The sequence below is a fragment of the Ambystoma mexicanum genome, chromosome 4p (genome assembly GCF_040938575.1).
Source record: "Ambystoma mexicanum isolate Mex_15411 chromosome 4p, UKY_AmexF1_1, whole genome shotgun sequence".
Taxonomy (NCBI): domain Eukaryota; kingdom Metazoa; phylum Chordata; class Amphibia; order Caudata; family Ambystomatidae; genus Ambystoma; species Ambystoma mexicanum.
This window is the reverse complement of record NC_090927.1, coordinates 1,102,385,719-1,102,404,720: the sequence shown is the minus strand read 5'-3', so window position 1 is coordinate 1,102,404,720 and position 19,002 is coordinate 1,102,385,719. Positions and strand designations below refer to the sequence as shown.

General features: G+C 47.2%; 1 protein-coding gene across 2 annotated transcripts in view; it reads left to right on the top strand.

The window, feature by feature from the left end:
* ADGB (androglobin) overlaps window positions 1–17,004 on the top strand; it is a 2,161,023-nt gene extending 2,144,019 nt beyond the window's left edge. For both annotated transcript variants that reach the window (XM_069606692.1, XM_069606693.1), the window contains one exon: window positions 16,611–17,004. In XM_069606692.1, coding sequence (XP_069462793.1) covers window positions 16,611–16,802 — 192 coding nt within the window. In that variant the 3' untranslated portion in view covers window positions 16,803–17,004. The remainder of the gene's footprint in view (window positions 1–16,610) is intronic.
* Window positions 17,005–19,002: the final 1,998 nt, after the last annotated feature.

Below are 19,002 nucleotides of genomic sequence, written 5' to 3'. Positions count from 1 at the left end.
AGGGCCCCGAGACAGGGCAGGAAGAGCCGGTGAGTCATGCCAAAAGTGCGGCTATGACCTCCCTCACGCAGCGGAGTGCCCGGCGGCTGGAAAGGTCTGTGGGAGGTGTGGACTGGCAGATCACTTCTCGAGGGTGTGCCGTGCAGCCCTGCCCGTGATGGTACCGAGAGGTCAGGCTCGGATATGGGCCCCTCGCCAATACCAGCAGCCCAGCGTAGCCCAGGTGGAACAGGGTGAGGGTGATCCTCAGGCGGAGGTGGCTGATGAAGAGGACGAGGAAAACATATTTTTTGTCTCGAGTGTGGAGATGCTCAAAGGGAAGAGCAGAAGGCAGCCACGGTGTATCGTTGAGATCAACAACGCCCCGGTCCCAGTCCTGGTGGACACAGGTGCCTCTGTTAATGTGATGGCCAGGGAACATTATGACTCTCTTAGACCCCCCCCAAGTTTGGTAACGCCGAGAGCCCGTATATTTGCGTTCGGTGGTCAAGATCCCATACCACTGGATGGGGCGTTTGTAGCGAAGGTGGAGCATGATGGGTCGCACATCAAGGCTCGATTTTACGTAACCCCAGTCAGTAGCAATACCCTGCTCAGTTGTGCGGCTGCGGAAGCTTTGGGGATCGTAAGATTTGCATACGCCGTGCACCGAGAGGACATAAATGACCTCCTTGACCGTTACGCTAAACTCTTCAATGGGATCGGTAAGATGACAGGAGAACCGATCCGACTGCATATTGATGAGTCCGTGCAACCTGTTGCGCTGAAACACTGCAGAGTGCCCTTCCATCTAAGAGAACTGGTGGACAAAGAACTGGACAATTTGGTGCACCTCGATATCATCGAGAAAGTGGAGGGCCCGACACCCTGGGTGTCCCCGATTGTGGTTGCCAGAAAACCTAAGCAACCTGACTCAGTACGCATCTGTGTGGACATGAGGCTCCCCAATAAAGCCATCCGGAGGGAGCGGCACCTCACACCGACCATCAATGACATTATTGCTGAGGTCCAAGGGGCTCGTGTGTTCTCCAAGCTGGACCTCCGAGCTGGCTATCATCAGGTCGTACTCCACCCTGAGTCCCGGTACATTACAACCTTCACTACTCATCGGGGGTTGTATCGGTACAAGCGGCTGAGCTTTGGAGTGTCGTCGGCCGCCGAGGTATTCCAGAATATCATCAGGGGCGCCCTGGCAGATCTGGAAGGCGTCCTTAATATCAGCGATGATATTCTGGTGTTTGCCAAGACCGAGGTGGACCATATGCAGAGACTGGGAAAGACTCTAGACCGCCTTCTGTCGCTGGGCCTCACCCTTCACAGGGAGAAATGTGAGTTCCTGCGCTCGTCTATCGAGTTCTTTGGGTTCATTTTTAAGGAGGGCGGGGTGTCGCCAGATCCGAAGAAGGTCCAAGACATTAAGGCGGCGAAAGCACCTGAGTCGGTAACGGAGGTGAGGAGTTTCCTAGGGATGGTCACGTACTGTGGGCGTTTCATCCAGAATCTGGCCGCAAGGTCGGAACCTCTTCGGGCGCTCACCAAGAAGGATACGCTGTGGCACTGGGGCCCCCTGGAACAAGCTGCCTTCGAAGACATCAAAGGTGCTCTCACCATGGAGGACACTATGGCATTCTTCGACCCAGCGCTGGAGTCGGAAATTGTGGTCGATGCGAGCCCTTTCGGGCTGGGTGCTGTGTTGACCCAAATAGACATCACGGGGACCATTCGACCGGTGGCGTATGCCAGCAAGGCTCTCACAGACACGGAACAGAGATACTCCCAAATTGAACGGGAGGCTTTGGCGGTGTTATGGGGCTGCCGCCACTTCCGGCTCTACGTGTTGGGGCACCCGGTGACCGTGGTCACAGACCATAAACCACTGATTCCAATACTGGCAGGGTCCTCATCTAAACCCCCGGCAAGAATCGAGAGATGGATGCTTGCCCTACTTGAATACTCCGTCACCCTTGTCTACAGACCAGGAGCCAACAATGCGGCGGACTACTTATCCCGCCATCCTGGAGCGAGTGGGGGAGAGGGGTATGATACCTGTGAAGAGGAAGCGGACAGTCATATAAGCATGGTTGTGGAGGCGGCAACACCAAATGCGATGTCCATAGAGGAACTGGAGGTGGCAGCAGCAGGAGATGAGTGTTTTCAGATATTGAAACAATCGATGCACAACGGATCCTGGAAGTCCATTCTGGAGGCAGTGGCCGGACGCACACCAGAAGCTAGAGCATCGCTGGAACAGTTGTGGAAGGTCAAGGAAGAGTTATCATTCTCTAACTCCGGGCTGCTGCTCCGGGGGGACCGCATTGTTGTTCCACAATCAAAGGTCCTCGAGGTGATCAGTCTCGCCCACCACGGACACCAAGGGGCCGCCAAGACCAAGGCGCGACTCCGCTCGAAGGTTTGGTTTCCCGAGCTGGAGAGAAAGGTCGACGAGTTCGTGGCAGCATGTGTGTGGTGTCAAGCGGCCTCCCCTCTCCAACGGGAGCCTGCCATCGAGGCCATGCCTAGGGGCACGAGGCCGTGGGAGATCGTTCATGCGGACTTTGGCTCGACGTCAGTGGGGACTCATTTCCTGGTGATAATAGATGAATACTCCAGATATCCAGAGGTTGAGTTTGTGGAGTCCGTGGCATTCGAGCATGTGGTGATCGCTGTTGAAAAGATCTTTGCGGCCCATGGCTTTCCACACACACTCTGTTCCGACAATGGTTCGCCGTTTCAAAGCGAGAGATTCTATGAGCTGATGGAGAGCTGTGGAGTACATCATAGGAAGGTGTCCCCACTGTGGCCCCGGGCAAATGGAGATGCCGAGAGACTGATGCGGACATTGAACAAAACATTCCGAATTGCTCAGGGACAAGGCCAATCCCTACAACGGGCCCTTTATCAATTTCTCCGTGTGTACCGTACCACTCCACATGCCGCCACCGGAGTGGCCCCGGCGGAGGTGCTGTTCCGGAGATGCCCCCGAGGACTGCTGCCGGAAGCGGGGGACAGGGAACCAGGGGTCATTGATGATCAGCGAGTTGAGGTTGAGAGACGGCTTCGGATTGAGCAGGAAAATCTTCGACTGGGCCTTCAACCTCAGAGGCTTGAACCAGGGGATGAGGTTCTAATCCGGAATAGACATCCCCAGGGCAAACTCTCACTACCCTACGAACCCGAACCATTGGATGTGGTGGCGGTGAAAGGTTCTATGGTCACGGCCTCTGATGGCAGGTCGGCCGTCACCCGGAACGTCAGCTTCTTCAAGAAGTTGGGGGATTCGCGAACTGAAACCCCCCCTGAACCTGATCCTCCCTACACATAGTTCAACGACAGCTTCCAGGACGAGGTGCCGGAGTCTCCCCTCCGAGGTGAAGCAACCGATGGACATCGATTGCCGGAGGTAGGCCGGAGGTACCCCCAGCGATCTGGGCGTGGGAAGCCCGCCTACCTCAGTGACTATGTTGTTGGACAGATGGCCAGTGAGTTTGGGGATCCTAATGGGGGTGGCTGCAATTAAAGGGGTTCTGCTCTTCTGGGTGTGCAGTGAAGTTTTCATAAGTGTGGTTATTGGGTTAATAAAGTTGAAAGGTTTGTGTTGTTTGTTGATCCTCCCGGAAAAGGAGGAGTGTGGCGTTGCCCGATGACGGGCGAACGCGGCGGCGTGACACGTCACGCCGCCGCGTGCTGTTTAAATAAAGGGGGCGTTCCCGGCCGCGTCAGAGCGACCGGGAAGCCCGAACTAGCAACACCGTGTGCTATGTGTGGCGGGGCTTGCGGGACCGCATCGGGGGCGCGGATAGAGCCCCCCAACAGTCAGTTGATGAACATAGCCTCCAATTATTTCATTCTGAAAGGAGAAAGATTGACCGTGAGATCTCCCAAAATGGACACCCCTCCCCCCTACAGCATGCCTCGAAATCCTTGGAGGAGCTGACTTCGGGGACTCCAAGGGAGGTGTCAGAAACGTTGGAGTTGATGCTCGGAGGGCGGGATGCAAGCAAACTTGCTTCAGGACAGGGGATGAAAATGAGGGAACTGCCTCAAGTAACAAATTCCTCAATAGTGCCATAGGTAAAAGAATTCCCTCACTCCTTCCAGTCCTCACCACAGTCATCGAGGTTAAAGTCCCATAACCCAAGTCCGGGATATATGTGTTTATGGGTATGTTTGCCAATAACACAGGGTTAAAAGCAGATGCCGGCACTGGCTCTGATAAGGGAGTGTGGAGCTCGCCCCCCATGAGGGGAGAGTTGCTTTTACTATTGCAGGCATAACATCAAGTTCCCTGCTCACAGAGGGGGTCTGAAAGGCCCAGGAAAGGTGAACTAAGCAATGTCGGAGACTGAGCTGGACGTGGCAATGATAGTGCCACCGAACTCGTATGTAGGTCATAGGTGGCCATGTCAGCAGAGGCAATTTCTCACAGATACTGATTTTAACAAGCGCGACTGGTTGAAATAGTAGTTCTCACCGCCACATAGATATACTCACGACCGAGTCACAGGAATGTCTTGGTCACGCTCCACACGCCACTCCCTGCCAGTAACTGCAGACTTGCAGACTCTGCGCCGCTCCACGTCCGAAAGGGAGTTTTGTCAACACAGTAGAAATGGTATACAGACTACCAGAGGATCCAACTGCTCACACTCACACTGCTGGTAACTGGAGGCTCGCCTACTACGGCAATAGAAAGCAAGAGGCTCCAGGGGCCATCTTGTCTCCTATCAGGAATCCACTGATTCCTGTGATAGGGCCCGGGTATCCCAAAGAGGAGGATACTCCGAGCACCTGCCACTTCAGCATGAAGCTGCCATCAGCCCATACCCTGCTCTGTGGGCAACACACAGGTGCCCAAAAACATACACAAGGGGTACAGGGTTGTACCCCCACCCACGGGTGCCATAAGGGTATTCCGAGGGTTTCTGTTCACAATGACCAAAAAAGAGGAAGAGTTGCACTACTAGGGGTCCCAACTGGACTCCTGTGCAGAAAATAACACAGAACACACATAAGTGGAGTACCGGACAAGGACATGGAGGCCCTGTCCCTCCAATGCATTATCAGCATCACATCTTCCTCTACCACCCCCTCCTGATGTTCACAATCCTCCCCATTCTCTTCTTCTGTCACGCTGAGCTTTGGCTGTTGATCTGCGGAAGCTGTTGAACCTCACCAGACCCTCAGAGATGTGAAACACTCAACTCTTGTTTCCACAGCTAAGCATCTCACACCCTTAAGGGAAAGAGGGAATGGAGAAAATAACAAAGAACAGACTCCTTCCGGACCTCCAGACCCTTGGGATGATCTGCAGCGTAGGAGGAAAGCACAGGTTATGACAACATAGAAATCATTTATTTTTGCATTTCTTCCCACAAGATAAAACCGCTGTTGCTGCATACCTGTTTATCCTCTGCAGAATGCTTAGAGGATGTTTATTAACCGTTGTTTGAAGAAACACACTACACAGTCTCACCAACTTGAACCAAAATGTGCTGCTTCAATTTGGATCTTGTTCAGAAAAATCCTGCTTATCAGATACTTGAACGTACATAGTTTTTAAAAGCAGTTACAGAAAATGTCCTAGTCTTTGGACTGTCTACAGTTTTTCAATAGCAACATGGGATCGCATTGAACAAAGGCATAGAAAACACAAGTGAATGTTTATTTGAATTGCAGTTGTTGCAGATAAACCAATATGTATCTGCGCTCCTGTCTCCGCGGATTAAATGGAACTGTCACTGCGCTATTAAATAGTTCAGTAATTCCTTTTCTTTAAAGAATCTAAAATATGTCTCCTCAAAGAAGCAGTTCACTGAGTTTTTTGCTTTACTCATAAAAATCAAATAAACTTTCCCTTTCCACGAGCATTAGGAAAGGGTTTCTCCATAAAGAAATCGTTCACGAAGATGGGATCTCTTCTTATTGACTCGGTGTGTTTCGATTGATAAAAAAGAACACACAGCTGACATTAAACTTGCTCTCCGCGTGCATTCGGCACGGGCGGCAACGAGAACCTGATTGATAAAGCAGGATCCATGTATGCCTGCGAGCCGCTGATAGCTGACACTGAATCACAGCTGTCAAATGAAAATAAACACTGCCGCTTCTCACCGCGAACAAGCGTAACCAACACGATTTAATACGCGGTGATGAACTTAAGATAAACAACTCTACAATTATGTTCCTGTGACTCTCTGTGCACACGGACAGCCGTAAACAGACTACAGTTAAATCGCGCACTCACAGTTCAGATTAAATGCACCATATAACCAGCGCTTAAACCTTATTATGTACAAGGCAAACAAACTTCTTTAAAAGACGGAATATCTTGAAATTAAGCTTTCACCAACTCGCTCATCCAAAGGTTCCAACTGAGTACTTCACAAATAAAAATAACAGTCTTATAAAACACTTATTTTAGTGGATGATTCATACACTGCTTCCTGTGGACTCAGCTACCAGTTCTTTACTTTACTGGAATAAATCCTGCTTCAGCGAATTACTGTTCCTGTTGAACCACAGATTTAGGCCCAAAACACTGGATAACCTGAAACACCAGAACTTCCCAGCTGTTGGAAAACGATGAAAGGCAGTTGGAATTCCCTTCCACCAAACAAAAGGAATTCCCAGCCAATCAGCTCACTGACTTTGTCCTCCATCTTGGCTTGGGTTCTTATCAATACACTAAACTGAAGTTAAGGAAACCTTCACAAACAATTATGACACCTCAACATTTTCACCTAAACTCACTCCCAAAACAAATTAACCCACACACCTAACCTACCTTAATATATAACCGTTCCCAGATGACAATCCTGACATCTTCCACCTCCTCCTCCTGGTGTTTACCACCCTCTCCTTATTCTCTTCTACCCCCTCCTTCAGATATCCTCCACTTCCATCACATTCTCTTCTTCCACTCCTTCCAATGTTCTCCCACCTCCTTGTTCTCTTCAACAACCTACCTATGTCACATCGTGGAAATTGATCTACTAAGTGGCCAGACATTGGAATACACTTAACATAGGCTTTATTGAAAAATGTGTACAAATGGTGGCCATAATAAGTAAGTATGGTCTGAATTAAACAAAATGCTTAGCTAGGTGGATCTTCTTCACATTGGGATATCTCGCTGGGACCTACATCCCAACCATGTCCGATGTGGGTAAGAAGAGTCTCTTCAGGGCCTGCAAAGGCAATTATGTTGAGGACCGGCACCTCAAGTGCCTTTGTCTTTCAATTGCCTTTATTGTCTTCACCCGGACCACGACGCAGACAATTGCAGGATCTGCTGTGACTATCGACGAAGACCAAGAAGGATCGCCACCGAAGGTTGGTGGTTTGGATCAACCAGGAGAAGGCGTCAGTCACCCCTATCCAGGTGATAGTCCCTCAGTGGTCCACCCCTAGGAACTGGATGCAATAGCGATGGCCGTGTCCTGGATGACAGATCCCTGGGGACTAGCTAGGGTGACACTTTCAGGTTTCTCACAGTTGGTATTGCTAGGATTCTGTCTTGTATGAATAATGATAGGACATTTCAAAAAGACAGCGAAGAAAGCTATTGGGAGGAAGATAATGATCGATGTGAATGCTGTAACTGATGAGCACACACAGAACGTATGCACCACCCATGAGCACCTGAAAGTACCTCCTCTGGTACCCCCAGGAACTAAATTTGATTACCCTAACGGATCATAAGAACCATGCAGTGTGTTGGGTATTCTGTCAACCGACTGGGGAGAGTTTCCATATGACCTGGAGTGTGGATGAACACATAAAGAATGCATGTGACCTGAGGAGGGGTGACAAAGATATGGATTTCCCGAAGAAACCACAGTGTGAAAAGAAGGTGAAGAAGATTGAGGAGGTGGTTGAGGACTCGACCAGAGGGGGGAATGATGAGAAACAGATATGCACATCACTCATAGAGCCCACCCCTCACCTCCTTCATATTGGAAGAACAGTAAGAAAGCACCATGCATGACACCTGGTATCGTCCCAATACTGCATCAAAGATATGAAAGATGTTATGCACTTAGACAACTATACTGAACGTACCCTCAAACTGATGTGGTAGAAGGAAGTCTGCAGACACTGCTGGCAATAGAAGAACTATAGGTTAAGTCTGAAAAGGTGCAAAATTACATCATCAAGAAAAGAGAAGAGGATGCACTGAAACGAAAAAACAAATACTTAAAGAATGAAGAGGTGACTGAAGTAACAAAGTAAATGAATATGTGAATATGAAGAAGTCCTATGACAAGATAAATACGAAGAAATATACGCAGAAACGCAAGGTAGATGAGACATACAGAAGCTTGCTAAACGTAGGAAATATAACGTGAGTAAAGCAGTCATGATGAAAAGATGGATGACAGTTTCGTATAAACCCCAAGGAGAGAGATTAAAAGAGCTGACAGGCACTGATTTACAGATTTGTGCAAGAACAAAGAATATTTGTTTGGCCCAGGATCAAGGATGCCGCCGCAAGAAGCTATTGCAAAGCCCAAGGGGAGTCGAATAGGATAACCCTGGTTCCATGTCATTTTATTGGGGATGTTTTTTTGCGGGGTTTTTTACAGGGATTTTTTTTTCTTTGAAAAACTCATCAAATATTTTTTATTTTGGGGGTTAGGGGTGGTTCCCCCTCCCAAACCCCACATTCCTATAAAATTAGATATTAGATTGTTTTTTTGTAAAAAAAAAAAAAAAAATTCCGGTAAAAAACCCCACGAAAAAACATCCCGCGACGAAAGGACGTCGTACCATAACCCATGTACTAGGACATATTTCTCTTATATTAAGCAAAGGAGTAAACATTTGCAAGTGCCAAGTATTGGACAATCAAAGATGCAGAAAGCATATGCAAGATGGATCAACCAAGGCTCCAAAGGCAAGAGGAGCAATAGCACCCAGTATAATTGAATCAAATAGGACTATATAGAAGGTCAGAATGGACAAAATCGTGGTCTCCTCGCATGTGGTGCAAGACCAGAAAACCAGGCCTAATAATTAAGCTCCAGACGAAGATAGGAATGTACCTTCACTCCCTTTAAAGTTCCAAAGAAGAGAACAGTCGTCAAAGTCAACTACAAAGAAGAGGCCTTGTCTTAGGGCCTAACTGATGAGAGATGGTAGGCTAATTGGCCAAGTGGGCAGTTGTGTGACGTTGTTTCCCGCAACTGGGTTTCGTTTTTCTTACGTGCTGCTAACGAGCCAAATGTCTAAGGTTGGGAGAGAATAGCAACCAATCATGAGTGCCTATGTAATGGTGGATTATTCATTGTTGCAGAAGCAAATCCGCTGTTGTTGTTCTGCTATTATCTGTATTATACAGAGAGGTAGTTCCCTTAACCTATCGCTCTGCCCGATAGGTTTTTACTACTTGCCACGTAGGATGGCATCATAGCTGATGTACATTGAGGTTTAAAGCCTTTGTGCAACTGAAATGTATAAGAGAGTGTGTGAGCTACGATTGGTTATGCTTGCCAGATTTCCCTACTTTATTAAACTGATAATAAAGTAATGTTTTGACATATTCTTTGACTGTGTCTGGTTATTTGGACCTGAAATCAGTCATTGTGGTAATCCCGTCTAGCACTTGATACGCTCCAAGTGCTACTGCACACTCTAATAAAACAGAGGGCAACATCCGCTGTATAGTAAGTGGTGGCTTGGAACACCTAGGAGGAAAAACCAAGATGGGTCAAAACCTCCCCTTGCTGCAAGGAGAAGTGGCATTTCAGAGTTGGTATTGGCAAAATCCTGTGACGCTGGAAGGTGGCGAGATGAAGAATACAGTACATGCAAAGCACTGATTCTTACAGCAAAGGACTGTGAGAATAGACTATACAGACGTAACTCTAACGATAGGAATGTGGTTAAATACAAGCTGATTTTAATGAAAATGAAGTGCTACAAAGAGGATGACTAGCAGATTGCATACCTTCAGGAAATGTGGCAACTGCATACTTAATAGACTGGGCAATTTAGTCATCAAACGACTTCCAAAAGCAATGAAAATATAAATGTTTCTGTCAGGAGGGTGACCTAGCAAAATAGAATGATTTCTCTCACACACTGGAATGAGAGCATCTACAGCAGCCGTTCTTACCGTGACTTTCAATAATCTGTGTATACAGCTTCTCTCGTTTTTTCACCAGACATCCAGACAAAACTCATGGACATGCTCGTTCAAGGCAGCAAGCTTTTTGAAGAAAAACAAGTCCATACTTTGGAGACATTGAAAGGATAATGGTCGATGGTCAGGCCCTTCACCCTTTTCAACTTGCTGAAACCCTTTTAGATAGCCCAGAAGTATACAACACGACCTGTAACCTCAGAAGTCTCACTATAGCAGGGTGACACCCATGAGGAGGCAGTTGTACGGAAAACCTACAGGTACAGAGAACAGAAGACAGCTTCTATGCAGCCTGTGGATTCTCAATTGACCAGCTGCCTCAGGAAATGTACTTTGATGTGTCCTCACGGTATATAATGCCAGTGGGGGGCAAACCGAACATCGTTGAGGGTATGCCTGTGACCCTGGACCAGAGATTGTGAAAAGCGGTTACAGTCTTCCCTGACTTTTGCCCCAGATGGCCCACTACAGCAGCAGTAATGGGAGCTTTACCAGAGTTGCTCCTAGAAGTAGAGCAGATAACGATAAAATGAGGCATTAAAAAGTGCCTTACAAAGAAAACCTTAGTGAGTTCTAATGGAGATATTTTCTAATTGCAAAGTGGGAGCCCGGAAAGTTGGGACAGATTCTATACCAGAGAGGCCGCTGTCCCAAATCTAAGGGGCTCCGTTAGGGGGGCGACTGGATGGTGTCTCTGAACCTCGAGGATGTGCATTATCATGTCCTTATTTGACCAGCTCACAGAAGAAACATCCAGTTTATTGTGATGTCCTAGCAGTGTCAATTTAGGGTGTTGCCCCTTTGGTTGAACAGCTTTTCGAAAGGCCTTCACCAGGCTGATGGCAGCTATGGCTGCCCACTTAAAGGAGTGGAGGTTGACCCTTACCTCAGTGACTGGCTAGTGAAATTGTCAAATTAGGAGAGGTGTCTGTCAGCATTTCAATGGGCCATGTGATGGCTTCACATACTGGTGTTTACTGGATGCAGTTCATTGGAGCTCTGCTGGACACAATGCAGATGAAGGGATTTCGACCAGGTTCTGACTGGGGTCAGGCTTGCAGCCTGGCTTTTCTTGAGGTTGCTGGGTTTGGTTGCCTCTTGTATCATTTTAGTTCTTCAGGCAAAGCTTTGCCTGTGGATATTGCACTCGGAGCTGAGATTCGTATAGTCCTCAACAACCTGGAAGTGCAGGAAAAGTGATGAGAGAAAAAGGAGGCTCTATAAATATTTGTTGGTGCTAAGGGTGGTTTGGGCCTTTCTTTAGACGCTTTTCATGTGCAGCTGCAGGAGAAAAGAGTGATGGTTGTTAATAGCAAATAAGGAAAATCGAAAATAGGGCTACATTGGTAAGTGAGCAGGTGCAGGGGAGTGAGCTCCCTCTAGTTTTGCTGGGAGAATCCTGCCTTTTAGATATGGCTGTTTACCAGAGGCATCTCTCTTCAGGCATTCAATGTGCTGGAGGAAAGCAATGGTCAGGCAGCCAAATTCAGCATTTCCAAAATTGGTCCCCTCCCTTTTTTGGCACTTCTCCCTTTTCCCTTCCCTGCACTTGTGCGATCTGAATAACAAAAGGCCTAGTAAAAACGTTGTTTTGTCCTCCCTCTGGTCCCCCCCGCCAATCTTGTCACACCTAGGAACACTTGTGTACAGGCGCATTATAAATGCTGTATCATATCCTGAGTCTGTGGTGGACCACATTTTGGACAAGTGGGGACATCTGGAAGGGGTTTGGTTCGTGACCCACACCAGTTGGAAGTGCAGCATATTCTGCTCCTGAGGTATCCCCAAAGGTGGAGCCATTGATGATGCCCATCATGTATGTCTTCACTCTGGGTCACCTGCTGCAGTTGATCGATGGGAAATTCAGGCTGCAAGAGGGATGATGATTCAACTGGTACTAAGGTGCCTGTGGAGTTTGTTCTATGCATACCTACACAGTCTGAGCCATGGAGAGTGCTAAAGGATTCCTGTGTTTCCAAACCTTGTAATGCCGGAGTCGCGCAGAGTATATACTCCGGACCGGGAAGCCTTCAGCTTCAAGACTGGCTTCTCGACGCCTGTGGTTTCGAGATCATGATTCATGACTTATCTGTGGAAGTTCTGGATCTTTTGATCAGGGCTAGGTGATAAAGCATGGGAAAACTGTACTCTTGCAGGTGGCTACATTTATTTGAACTATGACCCCTTTTCACCCTGGGATGCTTGGATGCTGGATTTTGCATGTTTGCTTGTGAAGAAGGGCCTGCCATTTTACACAGTGAGAGGATGCTTGGTCCCACTTTCTAGCTTTATGCAGGGACTTGATTAGGGTTCTTTTTTCAAGATATCCACTATGAGCCAAATTCTGAAAGGGCTGGTCATCCACCATCTACTGGCACCATACATCAAAGGTAAGTGGGAACTAAATTCCGGCCTAGCACGGATGATGGCTCCACTCTGTGAGCCCATGTGCAATACAATTCCTAACTCTGAGGTCTTTATGATGATGCCCCCTGTCTTCCTCTGCAGATTTGCTGGTAGTGTGGCTCAGGGGCTGGGTTCCACCCTGATCCAATGGATGATAGATTTAGGGGCAGTATGGGAAAGAACCCTGGGTCGCCTTCCCACAGTTCCAGTCGCTTTGCAGGGTGCATTTGCAGCACTTCAGGCCAGTCCTGGGAGTCTAGACCCACTCTACAATATTAGTCCACGGGGACAAGGGTGCAGGATGTTGCAACCCGCTCACCTGTTTTGGCCCAGGAGGGCCTCGTTCATCAGCCATTACGACTCCGGGGGTACCCCGCCAGAGTGAAGCCTGCAGGGACAAGAGTGTGGGGTGTTGGCGACCCGCTCACCTGTTTTGGCCCGGGAGGGCCTCCGTTTATCAGCTTCTACATCCCACGACCCCTCTATCCATAAGGACGCTGGGGCTACCCCGCCAGGGTAAAGCCCGCCGGGACAAGAGCGCAGGGTGTTGGCAACCCGCAGGGGTGTTTGCTGATCCTCAGGGCCGGGTTGGAAGGCCTACCCCTTCATCTAGCCATTTTGAGGTGAGATTGAGCAGAAGTTGGCATTTGGTGGTGAGGGAGGGGGATCGTGGCCTATTGTTCCATTGGGGAAGGTGCTCGATCGCCTGAAAGACCTTGGACCTTGGTCCCAGCAAGATCTACAATGGAAGTGGAAGAGGTGGAGCCCCCACCCCCTCTCATTTTCCCCCTTTTTTCTCTGCAAGACTGCCCTTCTATCTAACCTGCAAATCAATCTAGAGCCTGAGTCTAAATCTAAACGCAAGATCTTGGTAGCGCAAAGGAAAGGGGCGGAGTATCCACTGAGCCTTGGCAGAAGTTGTGGTATTGATATCGCCCCGGATCTGACAGGGGCCCAGTCACTCTTGCCCTTGACACTAACTTTGCTTTTAGGGGAACCAGGGAGTTACTCTGCGAGAAACCAAGCTGTTCTTTTAATCTCATGGGGGTGGCCTATCCTCCACTAAATGAGGTTGGCCAATTCCTGGGGCCATCCCCACTGCGGTGGGTGAGAAAACACTGCTCCAGGAGCCCACTATGGGGGGAACCATCCAGTAACTTGGTTAGCTCTCCTGTTCAGAGTCTCAAAGGAAAACCCCCAGGCTTGAACCAAGGTGATCCAGACACTAATGAAATCCAGCCTGCCACTGCAGGGAACCCAGACAGCTTGCCCATGGCCATTGTACCTGGCATTGGAACTGAGTGGGTTTAAGGTCCACCTGCCCTCCCCTTGGTACCCTTGGTCTCTGTCGTGTCCATCTGCCTCTTACCCAGTTCACCCTCTGCGAGTTTATGCTCAGTCCCTGTTCTGCCTGCCTGCATTGGGTCCCATTCTCGACCTTCCTTTGTCAGTTACTGCATCCCCTGCCTTGGACCTAATCGGCATAGAGACAGATGGAGCAATCGAGGACAAGCCGTTGCCTAGTTCCATTTGTAGTTCCTGGAGTGAGAATATGATGGCATCGGACTCTGGGACTAGTTCCTTCCTTCGCCTAACCCCCTTTAGGGCACCTAAGCCATCTTTTCATAGTAGTCAGTCCTCCTCTGCGCTAACAGACAAGGAGGTTCATACTGCCGGAAGCTGCTCCTGTGTTCAGGTGCTCTCTGAACTAGCGGTCATAAAAAAACTGCTATTGGTTCTGATTGATGTCCAGGGGAGGAGTGGAAAGGGGAGGGGAGAAGAGGCCCTGTTGGGGGAGCTTGCCAGCACTACTCCTGTTGCTTAGGGGTCTCATCCCCTGTGCGAACTCTTGAACACTGCATCCTGTGAAATGAATGCCCCTGCACCGATGAGCCAGCCCCAGGCCAAGCAGCTGCTACAATCCAATGCAGACAGGAACTCCCCACCCAGTGCACTAAGCCTACCATGCTGGTGGAGCGGTCCACAAGTCCACTGAGAACCAATTAATCTAGGGAGAGAGGGACCAATGCACGTAGTTATTGGCCAAGGGTGTGCATGCCCAAGCGCCATGTATATGGGGAGGGGGGCAAAGAAATGCTACTGATTTCCTCCACGTGGTACCCAAGCTGCCCCTGGACAGGCGTGAACCGATGGATGCCCCCTCAAACAAATGTCTCCACTGGCTCCGTACTGTGGGGAATTGCCCCTTTGTGGTTAAGAAAGCAATGATGGAGTGCCTTAGAATTCCTAGTGAGGGCGAAAATCCCTCAGACTCTGTTAAACTGTTTTTGAGGAATGAGAAAATGGCCAGGGATGTCCTGGGAAGATCTGGGGGTCACGGTCTGGACTTGAATAGTGGGATTGTAGTTAGCACACACCACCATTTGGGATTTGCTGGCCCCCTGGAATTGTTACAATCAACAATGTTCTGTCTGGAGCGAATCTTATACCCATTGGAAAAGGGCCAATTGGGAACTAATGTGGCCACAGGAATTCATGTGAATGGTGGTTGTTGTTCTTTCTTTATTTACATCTTCTTCCCATGGTTAAAACGATGTATTGGCAATCTTAGCCATGTTTTTTAGGATGTAATGTGATGGCCTATCGCTGAATAAAGTTACTTTGAGAATATTAGTCCACTAGGGCAGTTCAATAATGGAAGCCCTAACTGCCCAAACACTTGGGGAAACCCTGCAGGATTGTGATAAGGCACCCCTCACCCAAATGGGAGAGCCTGCCACTCTTTCTAAACAGACCTTCAGCTTCAGTGAAGGAAAAGGTGTCTGTCCCCTTAAGGGAGAACACTGCAAGCATATATTGTAGCATTTTTAAAACTATCCACAACATCAAGGGAAGGCATTTTATTACTTAAAGGAAACACACAATAATTCAGAGTGTCCATTGGATACAAAGTTGCAAGCCAGCAGCTTTCCGATAGGGCATTGTATCAAAGTAAAACCTAAGGTTCAGGAACTTAGTTGCAATCTAATATAATGTATAAGGTGTCCCGAGCACTCGGACCTTTCAGTAAAGTGAAGGGAAGCAAAGTTTGCACAATCTGTTTCCATTGTTGAATTCATATGCAAGGAAACGTGAAGCTCTGATCACAGCACAAGTACAATAGGGAAAGAAGGCAGAGAGAGGACTGACCTCCAAGATAGCGACTAGGCAAGGTGGAGAGAAACAGAAATCCTGCATGAAGTGCCATCTAAGGTCATCATTTGGTCTAATGTCGGATGCTACCTGGAGTACTAAGTAAGTAAAGAAAGTTCACTACAGAACCATTGTTACCTAAACCTTGCTCTTTTGACTTCTTTGGCAAACTACATTAGGTGTGGTATGTTATGTAGTGTTATGCTATGTAAGCAAGCTTTTATTCTTCGCCCATCAGCCTATTTTTCAGATATATTATACTACTGATAGATTCCATGCTTGAATGTGTTTGCTTTCTCTACTTGTTGGAACAAATGTACTTGTAGTCATCAATTTAAACTAAAATGACCAGGTGTATTTGCTTCGCTGTACCGGCTAGGTATATTCATAAACTCAATCCTAAATGTAAACATTTCCAAATGTGTGTCTTATACTCTTTATATTCGTTGTTATGAACAGTCAGTATACCACTAATACTAATAATCACAATATTAATAATGATCATAATATATTTACATAGCACACACCACAAACTTAACATTCTTCAGGTGCCTGAATAAAAAGTGTTGATGACCCAAATCTGTGGTATTTATTTTTTCACCCCCAGAAGTAAGGAAGGGTGATGAGCCCACGCTTGCTTAGGTGCTGGGTTATCTTACTGCCAGCTCTTATGGTTAATGGGAAATGAGTTCAACAAAGGTCTGGTGTAGTTAGGATTGAATTGGACATTTATATATTGTGTTGCCGCACCAAAAACAAGCAGCATTACCGGTCACAGGTGATCACTAGTCATCTTGAAAGCATGAGGGCTGAACACCAGCGACTGCCTGGCTGTACTCTTTAAATGTGTACATTAAAAGACATTGCGATTTCCTTCATTTGCAAATGTCTTCCTTTTTTTGTCTAGATCTCTCTAGATGCATCTCGTGATCGGATTCTCAGTGCCCGTGAGTCTTACCGCAATAAGTTGATAGAGGCAGAGAATGCAAAGCAAGCAGCTCTGGCCTCCCAAGAAGAAGCCCAAAAAGCAGAAGTGGAGAATAAAAGTCCATCAGCGCAGAAATCCAAGGGCGCGAAAAGTGCCTGGAAGAAAAAATAACCCAGTGCCATATGGCTCATGTATTCTATGTAAATGAAGAAACAATTTCTATTTTTGCTATTGATGTAAAGTAGAAAGACATGCCTTATATATAGGTGCCTTTTCTTTCACATTCTAAAGTGCTTATGAAAAGTATTAACCCCTCTTAATTAATGTAATTACTGCTTTTATTAAAATGAATTACCTGAGAAGTTCAACTTCATGATCATTTTGCAATGTGTAGTAAAAAAAGAAATACATGTATGTGGTATTTCATACTAATATTCGAACACCACAGTACATTGCACACATCTCACCCAAAGCAGCTCCAGTTTTAGTTTTGGTAATGCAAGGCCAGTGGGCGAGATGTGTAGAGGCCAAGCAATGATGCATGTGACATAAAGTATGTGTGGCTTAAGCAAGTGGTGTTACTCTATTTCATGTTAGGGAAGGGTTGTATGGAGCACCTATACTTATTAGCAACATCTCTACAAATATTAAGGACGTTCCAAATGGGAACAGTGGCAAGGATGGTTCAACACAAAGTAATTGAAATCTCTGATATCTAACACCTCTAGTAGTACTCTTCCACAACATAATGTTCAAGTCTAGTCTTACAAGTGCTTGCTCCTCCAGGGAAATCCTGATCTACAAAACAGTGTTTAAAGATGCCAAAATCTTCCTATACACCTTTCTTTACAAATCAGCCTCCAGGAAAGTCCTTAACGGTCCAAATCTTGGCCAACAAAAGAGTTCACAAATTGTATACTATCATGTCCAGCCCTCGCCTCAAACATGAGACATAAGTCTCTGTTTGGATGGCTTTTCCAGTGTTTACTCACAGTCTTTACCCTCCTTTGATCATCATGCTGCCGGTCTCGCACTCTAGATCTTGCCCAGATTTCCGGCTTCCCAGAGTTCCTCAGGCTTTCCCTCAGCTTCTGTCCTCTCCAGCTAGAACTGGTCTTGTTGCCAACACTCCTCGCTGGGTTGGTGGACTTATCTCCAACCTCTTGTATCTCATTTTATCAGATATGTTTCTCCTGGACCTTATCATCCAGAACCAGTCTTCCCAGAATTTAGGATTTCAACATTCACAGATTTAGGACTATCCAGGACCCTGGTTTCTCAGCATTCATTTGGGTTGGTTCCCTCCGACATGGTTTCCTAACATTCCATATATTGGTACCCTTTGCACTTCTGGCAGGCCAAACTCCCTTATATGAGGGTCCAGGTAGCTAGCAGTAACTCCAGCAAAGCAACAACCTTGTCCAAGTGGCCTTCTCCCTGCTACACAGGAGGTAGAGATGAACATGTCTTCTTGCTCCTAATCTTGCCTGCCATGTGAGTTTACCAAGCCTCTTTTACAGTCGCTTAGTGGTGTGAGCATGGACTTCCATCTTGAAATTGTTTTAATAATGAAGTAGAATGATGTCACTCACAGGGAGTTATGTGGAGTGTGGGGAGGGTAACTGAACTGAAAGGAGGGTTTAAAGTTTCTGTCATTCTCTCAATGATGCCTTCCCCACTCCCAGATGTTGCATGCCCTAGTGTTTGTTATTTTCCTTTAAATCCCAGCAGACTTTGTGGAGGACTTCCCGGTCCTATTTACTAAAGGCAATGTTGGTACAAGACAATACAATCTGGGCATGCATGCCCTGGAAAGTGCTAAGCTCAGGATCTTCGATGAGCTTAAGGTAAATGGATGAAGGTCGTCAACTTGGCATTTTGCAACTAAACCGGTTCAGCTATTATGAACAATTAGCCCTTCATCAGGGCAAGAAAATGCATAAATGGGTGGAGGGTCTATGCCCCTCATTTCAAGAGGATGAAACGGGAACTTGTCAAATTTGTCACCATGACCCGGGAGTCGACTATCACAGGCTACCTAGAGATCATGGAAATAGATGATGGATTTACATAACAATACATTGAGTCCTTTTGTTAGGGGGTGTAGGTCCCTGTGACTTATTAATGTTGATTGAAAAGGCTAAACGTGTCAGATGGAATTAGAGGTATTGGCAGTATAAGAACAGTTTCTAAGTTCCATCGATCACACAGGCCTCTATGATGTCCTTATAGATGTCCACTTTGTCCACTTTGTCCCATTGCAGAGTCCCTGTGATGGCATAATATTGTGTAGTAGCATAATTACAGCACCTACTTTCAGTTTTAGCTTGTGATGAGGCATTTATCCTACAGCAGTTTGCTCTTTAGAAAT